We start from the raw sequence: 24,847 nt of genomic DNA, 5'->3' as shown, positions 1-24,847 counted from the left end.
GTGTGTTTCATCCAAATCAATGTCAACAGTTACTGCACAAGATGAAAAGGGTGCAGAGTTCAACAATTTAAAGGTCCTGGGAAAATTAAATTATCACAGCAGTTTGCAGAATAAGCTTTAATTCTGATGCCATGAGGGGTTAGAAAACTCTCTCAAAAAGTAAGAATATTGATCAGGTCTCTTGTGTATTAATTAGGTTTTTGATAGAGTCAGCTAGGCATGCTTTGCATAAGCCGCTTTGTACAGAAATATAACTGCACTGAGTAATCAGCTGCTACAGGTGTCAGATAAGATCTTTTCATAATAACCCAGAATAGGTAGTGGAGATGGCAGCAAGGGCTCTGGTATACCCCAATTGCAGGATGTGGGAAATATGAGAGAGCTCGTGTCCTTGATAACTACACCTGCAAGAGGTATATCCAGCTGCAACTCCTTACCGACCTTGTTAGGGAACTAGAGCTGGATGAACTCCGGATCATCTAGGGAGTGATAGAGAGAAGCTATAGGAGATAGTTACACCCAAAAGGCAAGAAGCAGCTAGCTGAGTGACTGTTAATAGAATGAAATGGAATAGGCAGTCAGTGTGGAGCACTCCCCTCAACAATAAATATACTGCATTGGATGCTGATTGGGGGGAGGGGTGGGGGGGGTAAGATTAATAATTTACCTCTGGTACAGAGTCTGGCCCTTCAACTCAGAAGTGAAGGGGAGAGGAGAGCTATGGTGATTGGGGATTTGATAGGAGGTTCTGTGCACAACATTGACACTCCCAGCCAGAATGTTGCCTCCCAGGTACCAGGGTCAAGGATGTCTCAGATTAGGTCCACAGAATTCTCAAGGGGGAGAGTGAGCAGCCAGATGTTGTGGTTGTCATTGGTACCAATAACATAGAGCTGAGGTCCTGAAGAGGGAATATAGAGAGCTAGGATCTCAAGGTTGGTAATCACAGGATTACTGCCTGTCCTTGCATCTGTGAGGGCAGAAATAGGAAGTTATGGCTGTGTAGAGCACGTCGAAAGAACCAAAGACTTGTTGATCCAAACCAAGGCTTTTATTAACTAAAAGACTGGAGCATATCACAAGTAGGTCGACCAGTCCAGAATGACCTGGTCTGGCTAGCAGCAATCCTTTAAGTCCTGCCAGTAGGTGTGGCTACACTCTCAGCCAATCACAGTCATCCTACACTACAATCTGTACATATACACATTGGTGATAGAATCTGTTCTATCACAGACTGCATGCCTGCAGAGTTGGTTCAGGATCCCAAGGTACAGATTCATTGAGATTTCTTCGAAGGACGGCATGACCTGTACAAAAAGGACAGGTTGACCCTGAATGGAAGGCAGACCAATAACCTGGCAGGCAGGTTTGCTAAGTCTGTTGGGGAGGGTTTGAACTGGTTTGGAAGTGGAATGGGAACCAGAATGAGAGGGCAGGGAATAGAGCAGATGGTGGAAAGGTTGATGCAATGTGTAATGAGATTCTGAGGAAGGACAGGCAGTGGAGGAAGCATAAATGTAGTCAGCTGGAGGGTTTAAAATGTGTTCATTTCAAAGAAAGGAGTATTAGGAATGAGGGAGATGAACTTAGAACATGGATCAGTAATGTGGAATTTATGATGTTGTGGCCATTATAAAGACTTAGCTGACACAAGGACAGGATTGGCTGATGTAGTTACCGGGGTTTAAATATTTTAAAGGAGATAGAGAAGTAAAAGTTGGGTGGTTGTTGAGTAGCATTACTAATCAGGGATAATATAACGGCTGGAGAAAGGGAAAACATTGTGGAGGGATCATCTACTGATTTAGTGTGAGTGGAAGTCATAAATAGGAAGGGAGTGATCACTGTATTGGGAACGGTCTATAACCCTCCAAATAGGCCTTGGGACACCGAGGAGCAGACAAGTAGGCAGATTTTGGACAGGTTGCTATGAGAGATTTCAACTTCCTAAATATTGACTGGCACCATGTATATCTCAAGGTTGCCACGCAGGATAATAGGGTAAAAAAGAAGGCCTACAAATGCTGACCTTCATTAGTCAGGGGATTGAGTTCAAGAGTTGTGAGGTAATGGGGAAGCTCTATAAAACTCTGGTTAGAGTAGTGGGTCCCTGGAATGCATTGGCAGGGGCCCTGGAGGAGGCAGGTACAATAAGGACATTTAAAAGACTCTTAAACAGGCACATGGATGCATGAACAATTGAAATTTATGGATGTGAAGTAGTGAGTGTTTCGTTTGTTGAGTAGGTTTGTATAGGCTAGCACAATATTGTGGGCTGTAGGGCCTAACTTGTGCTGTAATGTTTTATCTTCTAAAAGCTTATGGAAAAATGCAATTCGATTATAATAGGTCAATGAAAGAGAGATCCCAAAAAGACACAGAGATAGAGAAAGGGAGAACAGAGGATAGTTGAAATAAATGAATAAAGGCAATGAGATTTTTTTTGTGTTGTCTGTCAATTCTGAAGGTAGTGCTAGAAAAATATCAAGATATGTGAGCAATATTCTTAGAATAGACAGTAAAATATCAATGAATTGGTTCCTACCATTCTATCTGCGAAAAGATCCTGGAAAATGTCAGACAAAAACCAGAACAATGGTTTAACCCACATATCAATTTGGCTTATTTTTCATATAAACAAGCTGAGTGAGCTAATTTTTACTTAAGGAATTTATTTACATACATCATTTAAAACTACCAGACACACCATTATATCTCATTACGACAGATTCATGAAAAGGTGCAGATCCATGGAAAGCAGAGAGCGGAGACACAGCGCTACCTCATGGGGTCCAGCTGCCCAGTCAGACTGCCATCACCTCGGTACAGGCTTTAAATGGCTTGTTAAAGGAGCCAACGGTTGGGTCTTGGCCAAAGATGGTGGTGCCAAAGTTTGGCAGTGGCCTCTTGGGTTTGCAGGGCAGCAAAAAAATGGGGAAACCACTCGCTGTTTGAGAAGAGAAGCAGAGATGTCCCATGGGATGGTAATTCTGGTGGCAGACCAGAGTGAAGCTGGTAAAAAAACACAGGCGACTGTTTCTTGGTGACTTTACATGAGGAACCCACACAGGCTGTGGGCTGTGAGTAACTGCAATCAAAACTGTGTCAGGTCTTGATGGCGTACCTGGCAGGGTATTGAAAATCTGTGCCAACCAACGAGCCAGAATGTTCTTGGGCATTTTCAACCTGCAGTCAGAGGTTCCCACCTGCTTCAAAAAAGGCATCAATCATCCTGGTGCCCAGGAAGAGGAGAGTGAACAGCCTTAACGACTATTACCAAGTAGCACTAACATTTATTGTGATGAAATGCTTTGAGAGGTTGGTCCTGACCAGAATTAACATGTACATAAGCAAAGGACTGGACCCACTGCAATTTCCACAGCAGATGCAATTTCATTGGCTCTCCACTCAGCTCTGGATCACCTTGAAAAGAGGAACCCATACATATAGTTGCTCTTCATAGACTACAGCTCAGCTTTTAAAACGAGTGCTGGTCAAGAAGCTCCAAACCCTGGGCCTCTGCACCCCCCTCTGCAACTGGATCCTTCCTCATTGGAAACAACGTCTCCTCATGATTATCAACACAGGTACACCTCAAGGATGTGTGCTTAGCCCACTGCTCTACTCACTATAGACTCGTGACTGTGTGGCCAGGCACAATTCCACAGCAATCTACAAATTTGACAATGACACCATGGTTATTGGCAAAATCACAAATGGCATTGAGTAAGTGTACAGGAGGGAGATAGATCAGATCATTGAGTGGTGTCACATCAACAATCTTTAGCAGAATGTTAGCAAAACCAAGAAGATGATTGTGGACTTCAGGAGCAAGTCAGGAGAACATGATCCAGTCCTCATCAAGGGCTCACTTGTGCAGAGAGTCAAGAACTTCAAATTCCTGGGTGTAAAGATCTCCAAGGATGTGTCCTGGAGCTTCCATATCGATCCAATAAAGAAGGCGGCTCGCCAGTTGCTATACTTTGCGAGGTGTTTGAGGAGATTCTGTATGTCACCAAAGACTCTTGAAAACTTCTACAGGTGTACCATGAAGTCTATTCTGGCTGGTTGCATCACTGTCTGGTATGGAGATCCCAATGCTCAGGACAAGAAAAAAATTCCAGCTTGGCCTGAGACATCTCAAGCAACAGACTTCCTCCATCAAGGACATCTACAAGAGGTGGTGACTTAAGAAAGAAGGTAGTGTCTATTCTCAAGGGCCCCCATTACCCAAGCCATGGCTTCTACACTCTGCTACCATCAGGCAAAAGGTACAGGAGCCTAAATAGAAGCACTCAGCGGCACAAGGACCGCTTCTTCCGTGCGGCCATCAGATTTTTGAATAATCAATGAACCAAATATACTGCCTTTCTTTGACTTTTTAGTTACTGTTGTCAGGTGGTTTATATAAATGTTTGGACTAATGACGCTGCTGCAGGACAACAGATTCCATGACTTGTTTATGACAATAAATTCTGATTCTGAGGATTCAGATCAGGTGGCAAACTGGCCCAAGAATGGGTGAAGGTGTACCAGGTATTGGAACTGAGATTTGAGAAGGTGCTGTCAGTGCTGAGGGCTGCCTGATTGTGTTAGAGGTTTGGATCTGGAGCTTGGGCTGCTGATGGTTTGGGTTGAAGGTTGGGCGACTGCAGAGTTTAAGGGAGCACTGGCGGCAAATCCATAGACACTCAGTGACTCTTTTGCTTCTTTTTCTCTAACCATAAGGGGCACTGGGCAATTTCTGTTGATGGTGAATCTGTACCTTATCTGTATCTGAATCTTATGGTAAACTAAAGGAAATTTCATGTAATATTACATTTCTGTCTTATTACATGATAAAATAATCTTGAATCTTGTATTAACTGGAATGAAGCTTTAACAGCAGCAAAACAATCTATGATGGACATTTGTAATGATGAAAATTCACGGTGCATTTAATTCTTGAATAAGAATGGATGATTGAAAACTGAGAACATTTGAATCCAACAGGTATTTAAGATGATAAAAGTGTCCAAAAGAATATTTGATTAAGTCATAAATTGGTCTCTGAGAGCCTTTTAAGTATTTCAAACACTCTTAGATAGTTGCATCATCTTTAATTTAACAAATAATTTGAAAGCAGATGAACTTTGCATCTTTTAACATTTTTAAATTCAATGACTTCAAGTTAGTGTTGAAGATAATTTTTTCATACTTAATTAGCTGTCAATCAGCCGAGCTTTGAAGGATATATCATGCTCAAGGAGCAGCAGAAAAAAAAAATTATTAGCTGTGAAATTTTATTCACTTTGCAAAGAGCAAATCTGATTCAATCATGGACATCTATATTTGCTTTATTTTTTGAGATAATTTTAAACCTGACTATTTAACAGGAACCCAGAGGGTATACAGTTTCTCTGGATTCTTTGGTTAACTCCACCCAGTCTGGACCGAATTGTATTTTTGCAAACAAAAGCAGTTTAACAGAAGTAGAACCATGAAACAGAATGAGCCTTAAAGAATGGAAACTCACAATTAAACTACAGCGTCTGATACAACAAAGTATCAACACTATATATGATACACTCAATGTTTCTTCTTTCTTTGGCTTGACTTCGCGGACGAAGATTTATGGAGGGGTAATGTCCACGTCAGCTGCAGGCTCGTTTGTGGCTGACAAGTCCGATGCGGGACAGGCAGACACGGTTGCAGCAGTTGCAAGAGAAAATTGGTTGGTTGGGGTTGGGTGTTGGGTTTTTCCTCCTTTGTCTTTTGTCAGTGAGGTAGGCTCTGCAGTCTTCTTCAAAGGAGGTTGCTGCCCGCCGAACTGTGAGGCGCCAAGATGCGCGGTTTGAGGCGATATCAGCCCATTGGCGGTGGTCAATGTGGCAGGCACCAAGAGATTTCTTTAAGCAGTCCTTGTATCTCTTCTTTGGTGCACCTCTGTCTCGGTGGCCGGGGAGAGCTCGCCATATAACACGATCTTGGGAAGGCGATGGTCCTCCATTCTGGAGACGTGACCTACCCAGCGCAGTTGGATTTTCAGCAGCGTGGATTCAATGCTGTCGGCCTCTGCCATCTCGAGTACTTCGATGTTGGTGATGAAGTCGCTCCAATGAATGTTGAGGATGGAGTGGAGACAATGCTGGTGGAAGCGTTCTAGGAGCCGTAGGTGATGCCGGTAGAGGACCCATGATTCGGAGCCGAACAGGAGTGTGGGTATGACAACGGCTCTGTATACGCTAATCTTTGTGAGGTTTTTCAGTTGGTTGTTTTTCCAGACTCTTTTGTGTAGTCTTCCAAAGGTACCATTTGCCTTGGCGAGTCTGTTGTCTATCTCGTTGTCGATCCTTGCATCCGATGAAATGGTGCAGCCGAGATAGGTAAACTGGTTGACCGTTTTGAGTTTTGTGTGCCCGATGGAGATGTGGGGGGGCTGGTAGTCATGGTGGGGAGCTGGCTGATGGAGGACCTCAGTTTTCTTCAGGCTGACTTCCAGGCCAAACATTTTGGCAGTTTCCGCAAAACAGGACTTCAAGCGCTGAAGAGCTGGCTCTGAATGGGCAACTAAAGTGGCAAAGAGTAGTTCACGGACAAGTTTCTCTTGTGTCTTGGTGTGAGCTTGCAGGCGCCTCAGATTGAAGAGACTGCCATCCGTGCGGTACCGGATGTAAACAGCATCTTCATTGTTGAGGTCTTTCATGGCTTGTTTCAGCATCATGCTGAAGAAGATTGAAAAGAGGGTTGGTGCGAGAACGCAGCATTGCTTCACGCCATTGTTAATGGAGAAGGGTTCAGAGAGCTCATTGCTGTATCTGACCCCTCCTTGTTGGTTTTCGTGCAGTTGGATAACCACGTTGAGGAACTTTGGGGGGCATCCGAGGCGCTCTAGTATTTGCCAAAGCCCTTTCCTACTCACGGTGTCGAAGGCTTTGGTGAGGTCAACAAAGGCGATGTAGAGTCCTTTGTTTTGTTCTCTGCACTTTTCTTGGAGCTGTCTGAGGGCAAAGACCATGTCAGCACCCTCAGGACCTCAGTGCGAAAGCCGCACTGTGATTCTGGGAGAACATTTTCGGCAACAGTAGGTATTATTCTATTTAGGAGAATCCTAGCGAAGATTTTGCCTGCAATGTAGAGCAGCGTGATTCCCCTGTAGTTTGAGCAGTCTGATTTCTCGCCTTTGTTTTTGTACAGGGTGATGATGATGGCATCACAAAGGTCCTGAGGCAGCTTTCCTTGGTCCCAGCAGAGCTTGAAAAACTCATGCAGTTTGGCATGCAGAGTTTTGCCGCCAGCCTTCCAGACCTCTGGGGGGATTCCATCCATACCTGCTGCTTTGCCACTTTTCAGTTGTTCAATTGCCTTATATGTCTCTTCCCGGATGAGGACCTCATCCAGCTCTAGCCTTAAGGGCTGTTGAGGGAGCTGGAGCAGGGCAGATTCTTGGACTGAGCGGTTGGCACTGAAAAGTGATTGGAAGTGTTCTGACCATCGGTTGAGGATGGAGATCTTGTCGCTGAGGAGGACTTTGCCGTCTGAGCTGTGCAGCGGGCTTTGGACTTGGGGTGAGGGGCCGTACACAGCCTTTAGAGCCTCGTAAAAACCCCTGAAGTCGCCAATGTCCGCGCTGAGCTGGGTTCATTTGGCGAGGCTAGTCCACCACTCATTTTGGATCTTCCGGAGTTTGCGCTGAAGATGGCTGCATGCGCGACGGAAGGCTCGTTTCTTCTCTGGCCAGGACGGATTTGCAAGGTGAGCCTGGTGGGCAGCTCACTTCTTTGCCAGCAGCTCCTGGATTTCCTGGTTGTTTTCGTCGAACCAGTCCTTGTTTTTCCTGGAGGAGAAGCCCAGTACCTCTTCAGTGGATTGCAGTATGGCAGTCTTCAGCTGATCCCAGAGGGTTTCAGGGGACGAGTCCGTGAGGCGGATTGCATCCTCGAGCTTTGCTTGGAGATTTGCCTGGAAGTTTCCTCTCACTTCGTCTGACTGCAGGTTTCCAACATTGAACCTCTTTCTGGGGGCTTTACTGTTCCTGGACTTTGGCTTGAAGTGAAGGTTGAGCTTGCAGCGAACCAGCCAGTGGTCAGTGTGGCATTCCACGCTGGGGATGACTGTGGTGTGGAGCACATCTGATTTGTCTCTTTCTCGCACCAGGACGTAGTCAATGTTTAAACTCAATGTTTAAAGGTTCCCTAAAAGACACATCTTCACATTCAAGAAAGAAGTTAACCCATACAAACTATCAATATGTAAACATATGAAGTCACAAAAAAAGTTAGCATGTACTGAAGTGTATTTGACACCTCTGAAGTGTCCACTTGCAGTTCATTCGATTTTGCTGGATCACCTTCTCTTGTTTTCCATCTGAGTGACAATCTCATGTGCTGTAATGAATGCATTAAAAAAAACTGCCCTGAAACTCATGTTCTAAACATTATCTTCTTGGTTGTCATCCACATCATAATTTATCAGCATGTAATTCCTGACTTGCAGAACTTCCCTCATTTTTCCATCACTCTGCTTTGATGATAGTCCATTATCTGGTGGTTGACGATCCACTTTTGATGCTGCTCTCCTGTGCGGACTCCTTTTGGTTCCTCTCTTCCTCCAAGCTAGGTACACCAATCTCAACTACATTTCAAATGTAGTTGTCATCATTTTAGATCTGGGATATGTGACGACAAAATGCGGAGTGATCCTACATATGTGAAGAGGCAAACAAGCCAAGAGCTCATGGCCTGCTTGGATCTCTTAACCATCAATTGCAATTTTCCTTCACCATGTGAACAGGGTCTTTTAGCCTTCTCAATGATGCCCAAATCATAAGGGGGGGGGGCTATTCAACTATGCTGGATTCCATTGGAATGGAGCTATGAACCACCTGAACTGTGGACCATTGTCAGAAATGGATCTTGGGGACCTGATCAATATTCTTTGTGGCCCAATCTGTAGAGGTATGAGGCCAAAACACTAACCACTTTGATTTGGTGCAACACTCGCATTTTCAAACCCCTCCAATTCTCCCACCAAGAAGAAATGGTCCATTTCCAATGTGGGAATGAAAAATTTAACATTTACCCTCTGGCCATCCATGGAATTACAGTGGAATTACTCGCACTTGTAGCCGTCATTCCAACACATTAAGAAATACTTCATCAATGTATTCATCAATCCCAGGCCAGCTCCTCCTCAGTCTCTGTCCACTATCTTCACATGTAGACCATGTACATCTTTCACTAAGTACTGTATCTTTGTAATGCATTAGGAATCACTACTCAGAAATACATTTGCAATTGGCAACTCATTGCTCTTAACCACAGAATCTGAATTTCCTTTTGTATGGCAACATGTGAATTTAGGAGAGATATTGAAAAATTTAGAAGCATCTGAGGAAGGAATGAAGCTCCATGTCATAAATCATCTATCATAATGAACAAAACAGCCATCTTCTCCCAAATGTATCTCTCCCCCCATTCTTGTTTTCTGAATCACAGATAGACATATTTACATTTCCAAATTAAACACATTCCATTTTAGCTGTACTTTCTGCTTCAGGAACCTGCTATTTATCTCCCCCCCCATCCCCCAAATTCATCAAATAACGTGTCTGTATCAACGAGGTTATCTTCTTGATCATGCAGACATCTTGCCATTCCTTCTGGAACCTTTTTCCATTACTGCCAAAGATCTTCATGAACTTTTGTGCACAGAACAAAAAAAAAACAGGAGCAAGAGTAGGCCTCCTGGCTCCTCAAGCCTACCCACCATTCAATATAATTAATGGTCATCTGTTCATGCCTCAGCTCTTCTGTGTTAATTCCCTATCACCTGGAACTTCATGAACATTCAAAATGTTCATACCTCCTCTTTAAATATCTCCAAATGATCTTGCCTCCTCAATCCTCCAGGATAGAGGATTCCAAGACTGTGTGCAAGAAGAAATTATTTTGTATTCCTGTTTGAAATGACCAGCCCTGCCATAGTGTCATTGTCATACTTTCCTAAGTGTGTAATGATGATCAGGTAATATTGATTCGGAATTCAAGCTCAACTGTGCTTGGACACAAAAAAGATCAAACATGGTAAAGTACTGAAAGGCCAGCAATTCCAGAGATATATCCTATGAGGTCGGCAGTTGATATTGCCCATTTACTATGGTTCAGTCTGGGATGAATGAAGTGCAGACATGCTGTGCAATTATGAGGAGAACAAAGTTCAAATTTATTCTCATGTTTCAAAAATACAGTGATGTTTTCCAAGCAGACCAGTGGACTTCTGTTATACGTGGATTTGTGGAGGAACACGTGGCCTCCCTGATGGAAACATTGTGAATTGCAGAGGGTCACATGACCTCTCCACTTGAAACTTATTCAGAAGTCACATCACCTGCTAATCAAGGTTGGACTCTGGCCACCCATTAGTGCACACTTTACCGTCGGCTCATTTCAGTGACTCAATGTTATTGCTGGCCAGACGCCCAGCTCAGGACAGCATAAAACATCAATGCCTACCACATTTTTCTCTCTGCCTTTTGGAAGAGATGTGAGTAAGGTGTGCACACCACACTGAGCCATAGTACTGCAATAGATCAGTGCTTGCAGAAAGCTGCACCCCCATTAGTACAGGGAATTGGGAGTGTGCTTGTAAGTCCTTGTCTCTGAAGTGTGTACATGTGTGCAAGAGTGTGGTAGGGTAAGCAGCCACTGGTATCAGTGTCCCTTGTGCCTGAGGTGCCTGCTTGCAATGTTATAGTTTTTGTCACGGCCACTGGTATCGGAGTCCAACCTGGGTTAGATATCAATGTCCATATTCCCCCTGTCTCCGTCTGTTCAATAGTTACTTTTGATTGTACCACTTTAGTCCAGACTCGTCTCTCTGTGAACCTACTGAACTTGACACTTCCCAAACACATCTCATACTTAGTGCAAAAAGACACAGAACTCATATGCAGAGTTACCAAGAGTAATCAATTGGTACAGAGCAATGACAACACCATTTTATGATTTTGGGATTCATTCAAGGGTCTGTAGCAGCAGGAAAGAACTGTCCTTGAATCTAGTGGTGCATGATTTCGTACCATTGAACCTTCTTCTTGACAGGTAGGGGGTGAAGAGAGCATGACCAGGTCATGATGATTCTTTCCGCATGCCGGCCTTTTTTCTGAAGCAATGGGAGTTACAGATAGACTTGATGGAGGGGAAGGGAATGTGTATGATGGCCCGTGTCATGATCACAACTCTCTTCGGTTCCTTGTGGTCTTGGACAGAGCAGTTCCTGTCAGTTAGGATTCTTTCAATGATGCACCAGTAGAAGTTAAGGTAGCATGTCAAATTTCCCTCACACCTTTGAGGAAGTAAAGATCCTGGTGTGCTTTCCTGGCCATTGCACTGATAATGGTGGACCAGGAAAGTCACTGGAGATGTTTACACATAGGATCATGAAGCTAGCTACTCTTTCCAGCTCAGCAGTACTGACATGGACTGGAAGTGGACTATGGTCCTCTTCCGGAAGTCTTCCTTGTCTTACTGACCTTGAGGGAGTGATTGTTATCCAAACACCAAGCCACATATCCTTCAATCTTCATCTTGTACTTCAATTTATTGTGAGCTATCCTGCTTAGGACAGTTGTGTTATCCGCGAACTTGCAGATGGAGATGGAGCTGTATTGGTTACATAATCACAGGTGCACAGTGAATAGGGGAGGGGAATCAAGTATACCGCTTTGTGGGGTCCAGATGTTGAGGATGATCACCAATCCTCATTGAATGTGGCCTGTGGGATAGAAAGTCATGGACTCAATTGCAAACAGGGATGCTGAGCTCAAGGTCATGTGGCTTGGATATGAGTTTGTTTGGTACTTTTGTGTTGTAGATGAAGCTGTAGGCAATGAATAGTAGTCTGACATAAATGACCTTGCACAGGTGTTCTTGGGTTGAATGAAGGTCTCGGGAGATGGCATCTTCTGTGGACCTGTTTCAGTGGTATGTAAACTGGAGTGGATCAAGGGTGTCTGGTTGGCTGCAGTTAATGAGAGCCATGGCCAAACTTTTGTGATGGTGGATGCCAGAGTCATTGGCTGTTACCCACTTGAAGTGTCTTTGCCTGTAGTTGGTCTTTCCCTTGAAGGCATGGTAGTTTGGTGGCAAGATCGAGAGTTTTGGACTTCTAATCCAGAGATATGAGTCTGCAATGGGGCAACTGGAGAGTTTACATTATAATAACTAAATATATCTGGAGCTTGAAAAAGGCTGTCTGAACCATTGACCATGAATCTGATAGATTATTTTAAAATCTAATTTGTTTCACTCATCTGCCATCCTTTCCAGCCTAACTAGACTCAGCAATATGTTTTATTCTTAACTGTCATTTTCATACTGATGGTCAAGCTGTCTCTCTGACAAAGATTGTCTGTCTTCCACTCTAAACAGTTATGCTAAAATTCTATCACAAGCTGATTCACACTCTAAATGATCTCACAATGTCTTAAGATTCTTGAAAATGTATCTTTACCCTGATCAGTTCATTGACCATTTATTTTGATCCATGATGAATTGTTGTTGAATATCTATCAACTGTTCCTTCAAGGTTTTTAGCATGCCCTCATATGGGACTTCATCTGAAGAATGTGGTGCTGGTTAACTCATCAATCTCTGGTCCTAACACCAGTAACAACATTTATTTCTCTTTCTTAATTACAGCCATGCTACTCATTTCTGAGTTGTCCCTGTGATTTGATGATATTATTTGCCTTCAAAAGAATTTCCACTCTTTCCAAGGCTGGGTCATGCTTTCACCATGTATCCCTCACAGACATTGGCTGACATTGCAACTCTTCTGCTTGGGGAACCTTTTTTTTGGTTTCCCTCACATTAGGTTACTGTTCTGCTATTTTCATTAAGCAGAACATCTCATTCTTGTCACTGATGAAGGAAATAGTACAACAGTAAAAACTATCTTATCCAATTTTGAAATATCAATAGCCACTTTGGTTATATTCTTTTATTGTACATTTAGAAAAAAAAATGTTCAATGTAATTATAACTCGCCTATATTACTTATTCCAATGGCTTTCCTTGAAAAAAGAATCTCAGGGTTATATGCAATGTCATGTATGTACTCTAACAATAAATCATTTTAACCTTATTTGCTCTTGGGGAATAGTAAATACATCCTTTAATCTTGCTAAGTTCAGTTAGAATGCACTTAATTCTCCAACCAGATGGCATCAACATTGACTTCTCCTGTTTCCATTTGGTCCCTTCCCTGTCTCTTTGTCTCCTTTTTTCCAGCTGCCCACCCCTTCCCTCTCCATTCAGAGATCTAGCTCCTACCCCATCACTTCTCAGCTTTTTCCTCATCTGCCCCCCACCCCCCCATTCATATTCACCTATGACCATTTGCCTGTTGGCCTGTGAACACCACTGCCTTTTTTCCCCCCTCCTCTCCTCCCCACACCTTTTCATTCAGATTCCTGCCTGCTTTTTGCTCATGCCTTGACAAAGGACTCAGGCCCAAAATGTTGATTATATCTTTTGCTTCCTCTAGACCAGTGGTTTTCAACCTTTTTCTTTCCACTCTCATACCACCTTAAGCAATCCCTATGGGATAGATGCTCTGTAATTAGTAAGGGATTACTTAAGGTGGTATGTGAATGGGGAAAAAAGGTTGAGAACCACTGTTCCAGACCCAATTATTACTGAAATATTTTGCCTGAGAAAAATTGTCATTGGCTATGAAGCCATCCACATAACGAGTCAATTTGGTATGATTAAAACAGTGGTTTTCACCATACCACCTTGTAATCCCTTACTAATTACAGAGCACCTATGGCATAAGGATTACTTAAAGTGGTATGGAAGTGGAAAGAAAAAGTTTGGAAACCCATGCTCTAAGATGCTGTGTGATCTGTGGAGTTTCTCCAGCACCTTTGTGTATTGCAGCTCACATTTTCATCTTTGTTTTTGTTCCATTTATCTATTATTCATTGCATTGGATACCTAAACAATCCAAAATTCTTTTGAACCTTGTGATATCATATTAAATTATTGAAGACTTCAAGATTTTGGACAAAATATCCATTTTCATGTCATATCTTCTATTTTGGTATTATCTTCAAATCTGGATAAATTTATTACTATTCTTTAGCAGATCTGATAACAAAATATATGAACTTGTAAAGGATATTTGTCCTGATTCAGGAGCAAATTATAATCTTACTTCAGTGTAATTATTGCTAAAGCTTATGTCCTCTCCCATCACTGCTGGGATTGCAATCCACATCAGCGCTACTCTCATTGGATCCACAGGGCCTTTCACACTGGCTTTGGGTCTAGTGGCATCTTTGCCTTAGGTAGCACAGCAAAGAATCCCCAGCCCTGTTCCTTATAGCTAGCAAAGCCAGGGGTGCTGTGAAAGGTGTGAATGGAAAAGGCTTGTAAATTGCTTCTGACAATCAGACATTGTAAGGAGGCAAACATTTAAAAAAAATTTCCTGCTATTTTATAAATTCATACCTTCTCCAATGTAACCTACTCCATTGACCCACAATCTGCATTGAAACCCTCAGAGAGTGGCCCACATCACAGGCCGCTAGTCAGTGGAACTAAGTGACATGTTCAGCCTTTCAAATCTATCAGAAGTCCTGGATTTTTGCTTTTCACAACTGAAGTGTGGTGAGCCGGGATTTACAGCTGAGGCTAGCCACTTTGAGTTGAATTTCCAGCCATACCATGCATGATCTAGTAACGTGTCCAAATTCTTCATTTAAAACTCTAGAAACAGTCATCTTTCTTCCCATTATTCTGCAATGACATACCTCAGCTTCAAGTGAGGGACAGTATTAATATTTTGCCGTTTCCCACCCTGGCCTTCCATCACTGTCCTCTCTTGGTGCAAGATTGCAAATTTAATGCCAAATTCATGTTGAGGGAATGTTTTGGTGAGGACCATTTATTTATTTATTTATAGGAATACTCAAACTGAAGATTGTGCTAAACAACTGAACTGACCTCACAGGTCAGTTTTTGGTAACTCAATACCGTGGAAATGACATCAGGGTGTTAATTTGGTTGGTAGTCACAATTAAGTCCCTCCTTTCCCACACCCTCTTCAGACTGCAGATACGAATGGAAGTCTCCCCTGAGTTTTTAAAAAATGTAAAGTTTCCTTGAGAATCAAAAATCTTCCATGTGAACAATACATGAAACACATTAACAATAATTGAAGAGCTGAATATTAGGTGGATAAAAATTTAGAAATGGTTAAGTACCCTATATATACTGATTATGTAGAAATTAAAGTTTATGTAGCACATTAGACATTGTTAATTAAATTAATGAATGCAAGTAAAATCCTTTGGACAAAATCTGGCTGAAAAATAAATGGCATACATTGAAAACAAATAAATAATGAGTACAAATAGTTATAGTTTTATACTCTACTAAATATTGAAAACACCTAATACCATAAAATGAAAGAAAATGCAGAACAATGATAGCCTGGCAAGATTTCACAGCAATGTGGCCTAACAATCACTCTAGGAAATAACATGTTTATACCTTGAACAGTACAAATTTATTAAAGCTCTTAGAAGCAAAATAGGTAGAGATTTTAAAACAGAAAATATTCTGGAGTTTAAAACATGCATTTCCAAAACAGTTAAGTTGTGATATTATGCAACACTCCAAACCAAATCAAGGCAAATGTTCAATTTTGAGTTCCAAAAGCTTGCCAAGCATTGACAGGTCATTATAATAGAATAAAATATTTTTCTCTGTGCAAATGCAAAAGTAATAATTAATTTGCATTTCTTTGAGGCCAATTTTCTATATCTGCAAAGTTGGATCTATCTAATTAACCATGCCCATTACAAATTCAGAGGAATGTCTTGCCAATGTACAAAAATATTCATGAACAAATCCCATTTGATGAACTAAATAATGCTAAATTGGCTTCCTTAATACATTCTGATGGCTGTTGTTGCTTTCAAACAGGTTGTTGTGTGAATGATTAGAGTCCATATATGATATAGAATTTATCTCACTAACTTTATCCATTTGTAGAATCACTCTTTTATGTGGACAACTCCGATTATTCAAAATGGTCGGGACCATGCGGAAGATAAATGTTTTTTTTTGGAGAACTGGCCATTTTTTAAAAACAGCCCAGTAGCAACAGCAAATCATTTGTATTAAGGTTTTTTTTAAAAATTTTTTATTTTTCACACCATAAATCACATTAACCATGATACACACTTTTTCCTTTTCACACATATACAGTGACATTTTCTCCCCCCACCTCCTTCCAACCCACCCCCCCACCCCCCCCTCCCATCCATTTAAGGTATTGTATTAAGGTTTAAACAACAACAAAAAAACAAGGGAAGGCTTTTTAAATATTAAAATAATGTTTAATTCTCACCAAAAAAAAATGCTGGCCACTGCCGATCACCGAGACAAACCCAACATGCCCACCGATCACTGAGACCACCCAATTGCCGCTACCAATCCCCGACACGAATCGACCGCTGCCGCTGATCCCTGGGGAGACTTCCTAGGCTGGCAAAACACTCACTAGCTAGTCGGCGGGCTCCTGTCTTCCTGGCCGCTGGAGTTCCAACTCCAAATCACACACACACGCACTATGGAAGTAGGCCAAGGGGCAGATTTGGAGTCAGCGTCAGGAGCTCTAGTGTGCTGAGGAAGGAGGGAGGGAAGGGGATAGGAGAGGGTGTGATTGCTACTGAGCCCGAGGTCCTGCTCCTGCCCAGGAGGCTGCTCTCTTTGGTGGCACCAGGACAAGGGATTCTTCTGATTGCTTGTTGCTGAGAAACAGTGGCATGCAGTTTGAGAGGGAGAGTTGGAGAGAAAAATCAGTAGAGGAAGATAAGGAAGAAATGGAAAGAGTGAGGAAGGGAGTTACCTGAAACGAAGACAATTGTTGTTCTAATTTCACGTTGAGTGATTTTTTTTCAACCTGTGAGGTCAGTTCAGTTCCAAAAAAAAATCAGATAAATGAGGATTGCTGATTTGTTTCAGATATCTTCATTTATTTGAAATTTAATATTTTTTCAGGTAAATGAGGATTTCGGAGAATCCTATTTCGGATAATCAGAAATGTACTGTACTTTGGTTTTCCTGCTCATCTGTTTCCAGTTAAGATATTTCTGTTTGGAAAAAGAAGTAATTTACAGTGCCATCTACAAAGCCCAGACATTCCACCCTGAAGGTGCCATGATGGTTGCTGGTGACTTCAATCATGCCAACTTGAAAATAGTCTTACCACAGTCTCAACAGCATGTGGAGAAGAAAACACCCTGGATCAGGGTACACCAACATCCCTGCTCCCTGGTGCACCTCACCCCCACATATCCATTCTGTTAACTCCAGCGTACAAACCAGTGGCAAAGCAAATTAAGTCAGTTTTCAGGGAGATCAGATCGTGGCTGGGGTCGAATCAGATTTTGGTGATCACAGTTTGTCGGTGGACATTTTGATGCTTGCATTTTGTCAACAAATATTTTGGCGGAAAAATATGACTTTTCTAGCCCTTTGGATATTTTGGCACCCACATTTTTGTGCTGGACATTTTGGCCAGGCTTCCCGCCCACCCCACTCACCATCTACTGGACAACCTTTCCCACTGCACTGCTGAACCACGGCATGGCAGAAAATCCCTCCCCCCAGCAAACAAGGAGTTTTGGTAAATTATAACATATATTTATCATATTTATTATAATTTTAATTATAAAAATATTGCTAATTGAAGGTAATTTTAATTACATATTATGGAATATACATTATGTATAATAAGTGATTACCTGTATAATCCCAGTATGAGACAATCAATTCCAAAATACTGTTGTCCTCTCCCCTCAGATGCAGACTGAATTGCTGATTGATTCCAGCATCTGTTTAAGCTTCCCATCTTCATGGGGGAGGAATAGCATTACTCTGGGAAGGGGGTGTTACTGGGGGTTATAATCTTGATGGGGGAAACACTACCAAAAGCCTTTGTTTGCGGCGGAGTGGTTTCCAGGGGGAGGGAGTTTCTGCAACGCCAGTGGTTCAGCAGTGCAGCAGGATGGAGTCAGGCAGCGGACAGTGAGTGGGGTGGGTGGGGAGCTGGGCCTGGATACAGTCTGCGCAGGGAGATCCTAACTTGTTCCAAGCTGTCACACCAGCGCCAAACTGTGGGTGCCAAACTGTGGGTGCCAAAATGTCCTAGATCCTGGCTGGGGCTGGGGGGTACAGCAGTGCTGCAAGACTGTTTTGGGACCATGGAATGGAGATGTTTCAAGGAGGCAGTCATCTACTGAGGTCATTAAACAGAGGAGTATTTGAGCTCAGTGACTCGCTATATCAGCAAGTGCATTGAGAATGTCACAAAGATCAAATGGTTAACCAGAAACCATGATTGGATGCAGAGGTCCGGGCCTTTCTCGGTGCTTGTGATGCTGCCTTCAGGAGAGGATGCAGGATGGCATTAGGATCAACCAGGCTAAACTCCCCCGTGCAATCTAGAAGGCAAATGGGAGTACGCACAGAATATTCACAGACAGCTGTGTGACAATGGCAACACGAGATGCATGTAGCAATGGAGCAAGACTATAAGAGATCACAAATCAACCTTAAGGACAATGACACCTCCCTACTGGACAGACTGAACATCCTCTATATGTGGTTTGATGAGAACAGGATGTCACCAAAGAAAGCTCCATGTCCCCCTGATGAACTGACCACCTGCATAACCATGGCTGAGGTGAAAACTCTATCTAAGGTGAACCCACACAAGGCAGCAGGACCAGACAACATACCTGATTGAGTACTGAAGGACTGCGCAGATCATTTGATGGAGGTCTTCACGGACATCTTCCACCCCTCACTGTATCAGTCTATCATTCCCGCAGGGTTCAAGACATCTACCATCATCCTGGTACCCAAGAGGGCGACAATAACAGCACCCTATGGGACTGACCTCCACCATTATGAAATGCTTCAAGTATTGGTGATGGAATGCATCAAAGCATATTTCCCAGAGATGCTGGGCCCATTTCAATTCATCTATGAAGAAGATGTTCCACAGACAATGCTATAGCCTTGTCCTTTCACTCCATCCTGGCCCAAATGGAGAATGATGACTCATACACTAGGCTGCTGTTCATCGACTTCATCTCAGTGTTTAATACGATCATACCCCAGAGGCTGGTGGAGAAGCTGTCCTCGCTGGGACCTGACACCCCTCTCTGTAACTGAATCCTGGACTACTGTCTGTCTGGGTCAGTTGAAGAACGTTAAGCATGTGTGTGCTCAGTTTGCTCCTGTTCATGCTACTGACCCATGACTGCATCACCAGATGCACCTCCAACAGTGCCATCCACAATGATGAGTCTCACTACAGAGAAGAGGTGGGAAATCTCATGAAATGGTGTGAGAATAATAGCTTGAATCAGGACAAGACAAAGGAGATAACTGTGGACCAGGAGGATCAGGAACAATAACTTTCCACTAAACTTCAACAACTCTGCAGTAGAGAGAGTGGAGAGCACCAAGTTCCTTGGAATTCACTTAACTAGTGAACTATTGTGGAAACTCAGTATCTCCTCACTTGCCAGGAAGGTGCACTTCCTGAGAAGACTGAAGCAGGAAAGGCTACCCCTACCATTATGTCAGAGAGCAATCCGTAGGACCAAAAGTGTGGTAGAGAGGATCACTGGAGTCTCCCTTCCCACTATTGACATAATCTACAGGGATTGTTGTATGAGGAGGGTGCACAAAATCATTGAGGATCCCTTTCACTCTGCGCACAGCAACTTTCGGCTACTCCCTTCGGGGAAGAGATATGGGAGTATCAGAGCCAGCACCACCAGGCTGAGGAACACCTTCCCACAGGCAGTGAGAATGTTGAACGTCCAAAGGAACTGCTTGCACTAACCATCTGAGACTCTCACATTCATGAAACAATATTTATTTGTATAGATGAAGCATTTGTTCTGCATATGCTTTGTTTGTCTGCATGTGTTATGTCTGGCTGTGTGTCTGCAAGTTTTGCACCGAGGACCAGAGAATGGTGTTTGGTCGGGTGGCACTTGTACTATCAGATGACAATAAACGTGACTTGACTAATTGTGAAGCTCCTCCAAAGTATCTACCATCATTCAGAACTTCACACAGATCAACTTTTTAACATATTACACCTAAATTTAGAAGCATGTAAAAGTTAATAATTTCATTAACATTGCCATGACTAGAGCAGTATTTTTCTTTACCTTAGAAGAGTAAGTGTGTCCATCAGAACCGCAGACAGAACTGGTTTGCACCCCAGTACAGGGCCTGCATTTGACCAGATTGGCTCCTCCGACCCAGTGTTTACGAGGAAGGCTGTCCTTTTTCTGCCTGACACTGCAAAGTGAAGTAAATATAGACACACTAAGTGACAAAGCCAAAGTATTCTACTTTGTAAATCTTTATTTCATCATTTTAAAAGTATGAGATTACAGTACAGATTCAAAACATGTTTGAATATACAATGCACAGCATTAGACCCATACAAGGATAAAATAGTTGGATGTTTGTAATTTGTGACATGTTATTCCCTCCACTTCATCAAGCCGTGGAAGGTAAATTAGGCAGTGGTGGCAAATGGGTGCAAAGACTGTGATACATGATTAAACAATGCCTTTTCAAGCCCATACAGGCAGCACACAATCTTCATGTTGCCACTCAGAAGATTGCAGTACCAGCTAGAAGTAATTACTGAGAGTTTACAGGCACTGTAACAGGGTTGGGAGCATGGAGTTATAGTCATCGAGTCACACAGCACAGAAAAGTGTCTTTCACCCGTCCATGTCCAAGCTGACTTTTTGCCCATCTTCACTAAACCCATCTGACTCTATTTGGACCTTCTAGCCCTTGCCTATTTAAATCTCTTTCTTTTTAAAATATTTTTATTGAGTTTAACAAAGTCCTTTTACACAAGGTATAATAATAACATAAATCAAATCTCATCATTAACATATCAATTGTAAATTAGAAGCAGAACCATAATTATTAACATTTCATTCAGAACATCAACTTCTATAATTACAATAATTTAAAAAATAAATTATAATTCATACTATGTCCAAAAATAATATTGAATGCAAAAATTATACAAATAATGCTCATAAAATTCCCTTACATATTTTATACTTCTCTGATGTGATCATGTTGTTCTGTGATATGATCTGTAATCTTTTGTTAAACCCCCTTTACTTGTTTGTCTTAATAACAAAAATGAAAAAATTCCCTAGTAATCTACCCTCTCCCTCTAAACAAGGTTATCTGTATATATTGTAAATATGAATCGAATAATGGCCGCCAGACACCAGACAGGGAATCCCTGGAGCATCCACACTATTTATATCCTCAGATTATGATGATAATCATGAATGGGCCCCACATCTTATCAAATTCAGACTTTGCATCTTTAATATTATATCTATTTTTTTCCAAATTTAAATAAAACACGATATCATGCAACCAGTGAATGTGAGTGGGTGAAACATTATCTTTCCACTTCATCAAAATTGCTCGTCTAGCTATCAACTAAGCAAAAGCTAGGATTCTCTTCTGGGATGAGGACAGAGATATATCCTAGTCTAGAGAAAAAACAAATAAAGCTATCAAAGGGCATGGTTCTAATTTAGTCTTAAGAATCATTGATAAAGTTTGGAAAATATCTTGCAAAAATATTCTAAGTTCGGACACTCCCAAAACATGTGAATCAATGAAGCTTCAAAAATGTTACACATAACATAATGGATCCATATCAGGATTAAAATGAAATAATTTAACATAGACATATGTATTCAATGAAACTCCTTAAATTGCAACAATGTTGGGTACAAAATTAAGACTCGTTGATCAAATTAAGAGTTGTGTCCCAATCCTTGTCTGAGAATGCTCTATTCAAATCACTCTCCCAATATTTCTTAATCCATTAAATTATTATAAATATTTGATATTAATCCTCCATGGGAAAAAATGCAAATCAAAAAATACATCAAGAATATTCACTTCAGAAATTCAAGAAAAATTGGACTGAACAAAATGCCTAGTTTGTAAATATCTAAAAAAGAATCTATTTGAAAGATTAAATTTTGCTGTTAGTTGTTCAAAAGAAGCAAAATTATCTCGAATAAAAATATCTTTATAACTTTTAATGCCTAATCTATACCATTCCTTAAAACCTGTATTTTAAATGTCTGTCTAAATGTCTCTTAAATGTTGTAATTAATTCCTGATTACACCACTTCCTCTGACAGTACACTCCAGGTATCAACTAACATTGTGAAAAAAAAACCTACCCTTCATATCCCCTTTAAAACTCCTTCCTCTCACCTTAAATCTATGCCTCTTATTTATCGTCACCCTCCCATCGGTAAAAGATTCTGATTTATTTTGCTACCTTATAAACCTCTATCACCTTTGACTCCTGAGAAAACAAACCTAACTCAGACAACTTCTTGGTGAATCTCAGGTATATGTCAGGTTTTCGGTTGAGCTTGAAGTATGTATAATGTTTTCATACAATGCAAGGCCTGGCAGTAAATTCCCATCACCAAATAGATATTAGTAAAATAAACAGCTTTTATGCAAATATGTCACTGCCTGGTTTGAAAGCTGTACCACCTCAGTCTGCAAGACCCTGCAGAGGATAGTGAAGTCAGTGGAAAAGACCATTGGGGAACCTCTTCCTAGCATGGAGGTTATCTACTGCACTCAATGCAGGCGGAAAGCAATAAACATGGCAAAAGGCTCCATACATCCTGCATGTAAACTGTTCTCCCTTCTGCCATTGGGCCCTTACATCCAGAGTGGGAAACAGCATTTTTCCCCCAAGCCATTATGTTCTTGAACTTCCAGTACAGATGTGCATAGTTCGAGGTGGACTTTCAGTGTAAACATTTTAATACCTTAATAGTTTAATGTATTAACTGCTTTCCTAACTTATATCTATGTAAATATGCTCTGTGGTCCTGGAGAAACACTATCTCTTCCTACCATGCGAGTGTGGTATGAACAATAAATAAAGTTGACTTGAGTTGCATGAAATTAAAATAGTTAACCACTTATTCCACTTTTAGTGTGTAGGACCAGCTAACATTCTTTGCTCGTTGTGCAGAAGTAATGAAACAGAAAAGACCTTGCTTCACAGTCAGATTAACTCAGAAAGTGAGCTGCCCAAGAATCTTAAATGAAAAGGATTATATAGCAAATGACATGATTTCAGGGCACTTACACCAAAAATAGTATAATCAAACTTAGCAGCAATAAAAATGGTAATATCATAGGCAGATTCTCCAGGACAGCTGATGCTGATACATTCATTTATTCCAAGGCAGTGCAGTCAAGGCTTGAAGAGTTAATATTTACGCAGGTTTTCAGAAAAGAAATTTAGAGGTAAAGTACAGCACAACAAGAATCTTGTCCACAAAATTATGAGAGGCATAGATAGGGTGAACAGCCAGTGCCATTTTCCTAGATGAACAGTTACAAATACCAGAGGACATCTATAAGGTGAGGGTAGGAGAGTTTGGGGAGAAGAAGCATTAAATTATTTATACACAGAAAGTATTAGGTGCCTTCAATTCATTGACGGGAATGATGGTAATGGCTGCTGTGATGGGGACAATTAAAAGACTCTTTGACAGGTACATGGATGCAAGAAAAAGAGGTGTGATGTAGGGAAGATTAAGATTGTTGAGTAGGCTCATATGGGTCAGCACAAAATTGTGGACTGAAAGGCCTATACCGTGTTGTATTTTTCTATGTTATGGGAGTGGGTCTATAAAAAGAGACAGAAGTTTGAATTTCATATCTGGTTTATAAGCACGTAGCATTGAAATAGTTGATATAAAATGGATGAATGTCTTAACTGTGCAATAAACAGGAGTAAAGCTTTGCTATAATGACAACAAAGAGCAAACCTTTGCCAATCGTATTTTGAAAGTTAGGTAAACATTATTCCAAAAAGTAAGAAAATAAAAATGTAAGGAAAAAGAGCAGGATAGACCATATGGCTCATCAAGCTTGCTCTGCCATTCAATAAGACCATAGCTGACCTGGCTGTAGATTCAGTTCCACTTACCTGCCATTCCCCTTAATTCTCAATTCCCCATTATTCAAAATATCTGTCCAAAGTACATTTAATAAGGTGGGCAGAGAATTTCAGATTCACTCCTCTCTGGAAGAATCCTTTCCTCCACAGGCCTTGTCTTAAATCTCCACATCAAATTTCCACCTCAATGAATTAAATCTTTTAAAAAATATTTTATTTTAAAAGACTCAAGCAAAAATATGCAAACAATATAAAACATTTTCTTATCACACAATATAGTTATCTATATAATAAAATAAAGTATTTTTACCCCTTCCCCAGATATCAAATAAACCATAAAAGGCAAGAAAAAAAATAAAACTAAAAATTAATACACATGTTATCTGTACACAACTTTAATCCAGTTTCTTATTGATCTGTCAGGACAGTTTTTATCTTAATTTTTTTTTGGGGTGAGTGAGTATAGATCATATCTGGGCACCTATGTGCCTTAAATCTTAAGGCAAAGTCCCATCATTCTCATCCTCACCTGCTTCTATATTATCTATTACTTTTATAATTTTATTAGGTTTCTATCAGATAACCCTTTAGCAGGATAAAGGGTTACTCCATTGAGTATTGTCCCAGTCCATTCCATCTCTCCTTACAAGATAATCCCCACATTTCTGGAATCAATCTGGTGAACTGATCCCCAAGGAATACCATAAACCATTGATTTCCAACCAGAGAACCACCCATTTTCCCCAACTGTCTGCTTTTTATTGGT

At 41.3% G+C, this 24,847-nt stretch overlaps 1 protein-coding gene across 1 annotated transcript in view; it reads right to left on the bottom strand.

Annotated features, from left to right (window-relative positions):
- The window catches only part of spock1 (SPARC (osteonectin), cwcv and kazal like domains proteoglycan 1), a 289,966-nt gene that overhangs the window by 74,306 nt on the left and 190,813 nt on the right, over nucleotides 1-24,847 (bottom strand). The window contains exon 4 of the mRNA XM_069898490.1: nucleotides 20,249-20,381. Coding sequence (XP_069754591.1) covers nucleotides 20,249-20,381 — 133 coding nt within the window. The remainder of the gene's footprint in view (nucleotides 1-20,248; nucleotides 20,382-24,847) is intronic.

Source organism: Narcine bancroftii, chromosome 9 (genome assembly GCF_036971445.1).
Source record: "Narcine bancroftii isolate sNarBan1 chromosome 9, sNarBan1.hap1, whole genome shotgun sequence".
Classification (NCBI taxonomy): domain Eukaryota; kingdom Metazoa; phylum Chordata; class Chondrichthyes; order Torpediniformes; family Narcinidae; genus Narcine; species Narcine bancroftii.
Note: the sequence above shows the minus strand (reverse complement) of the source record. Positions and strands in the feature narration are given on the sequence as shown.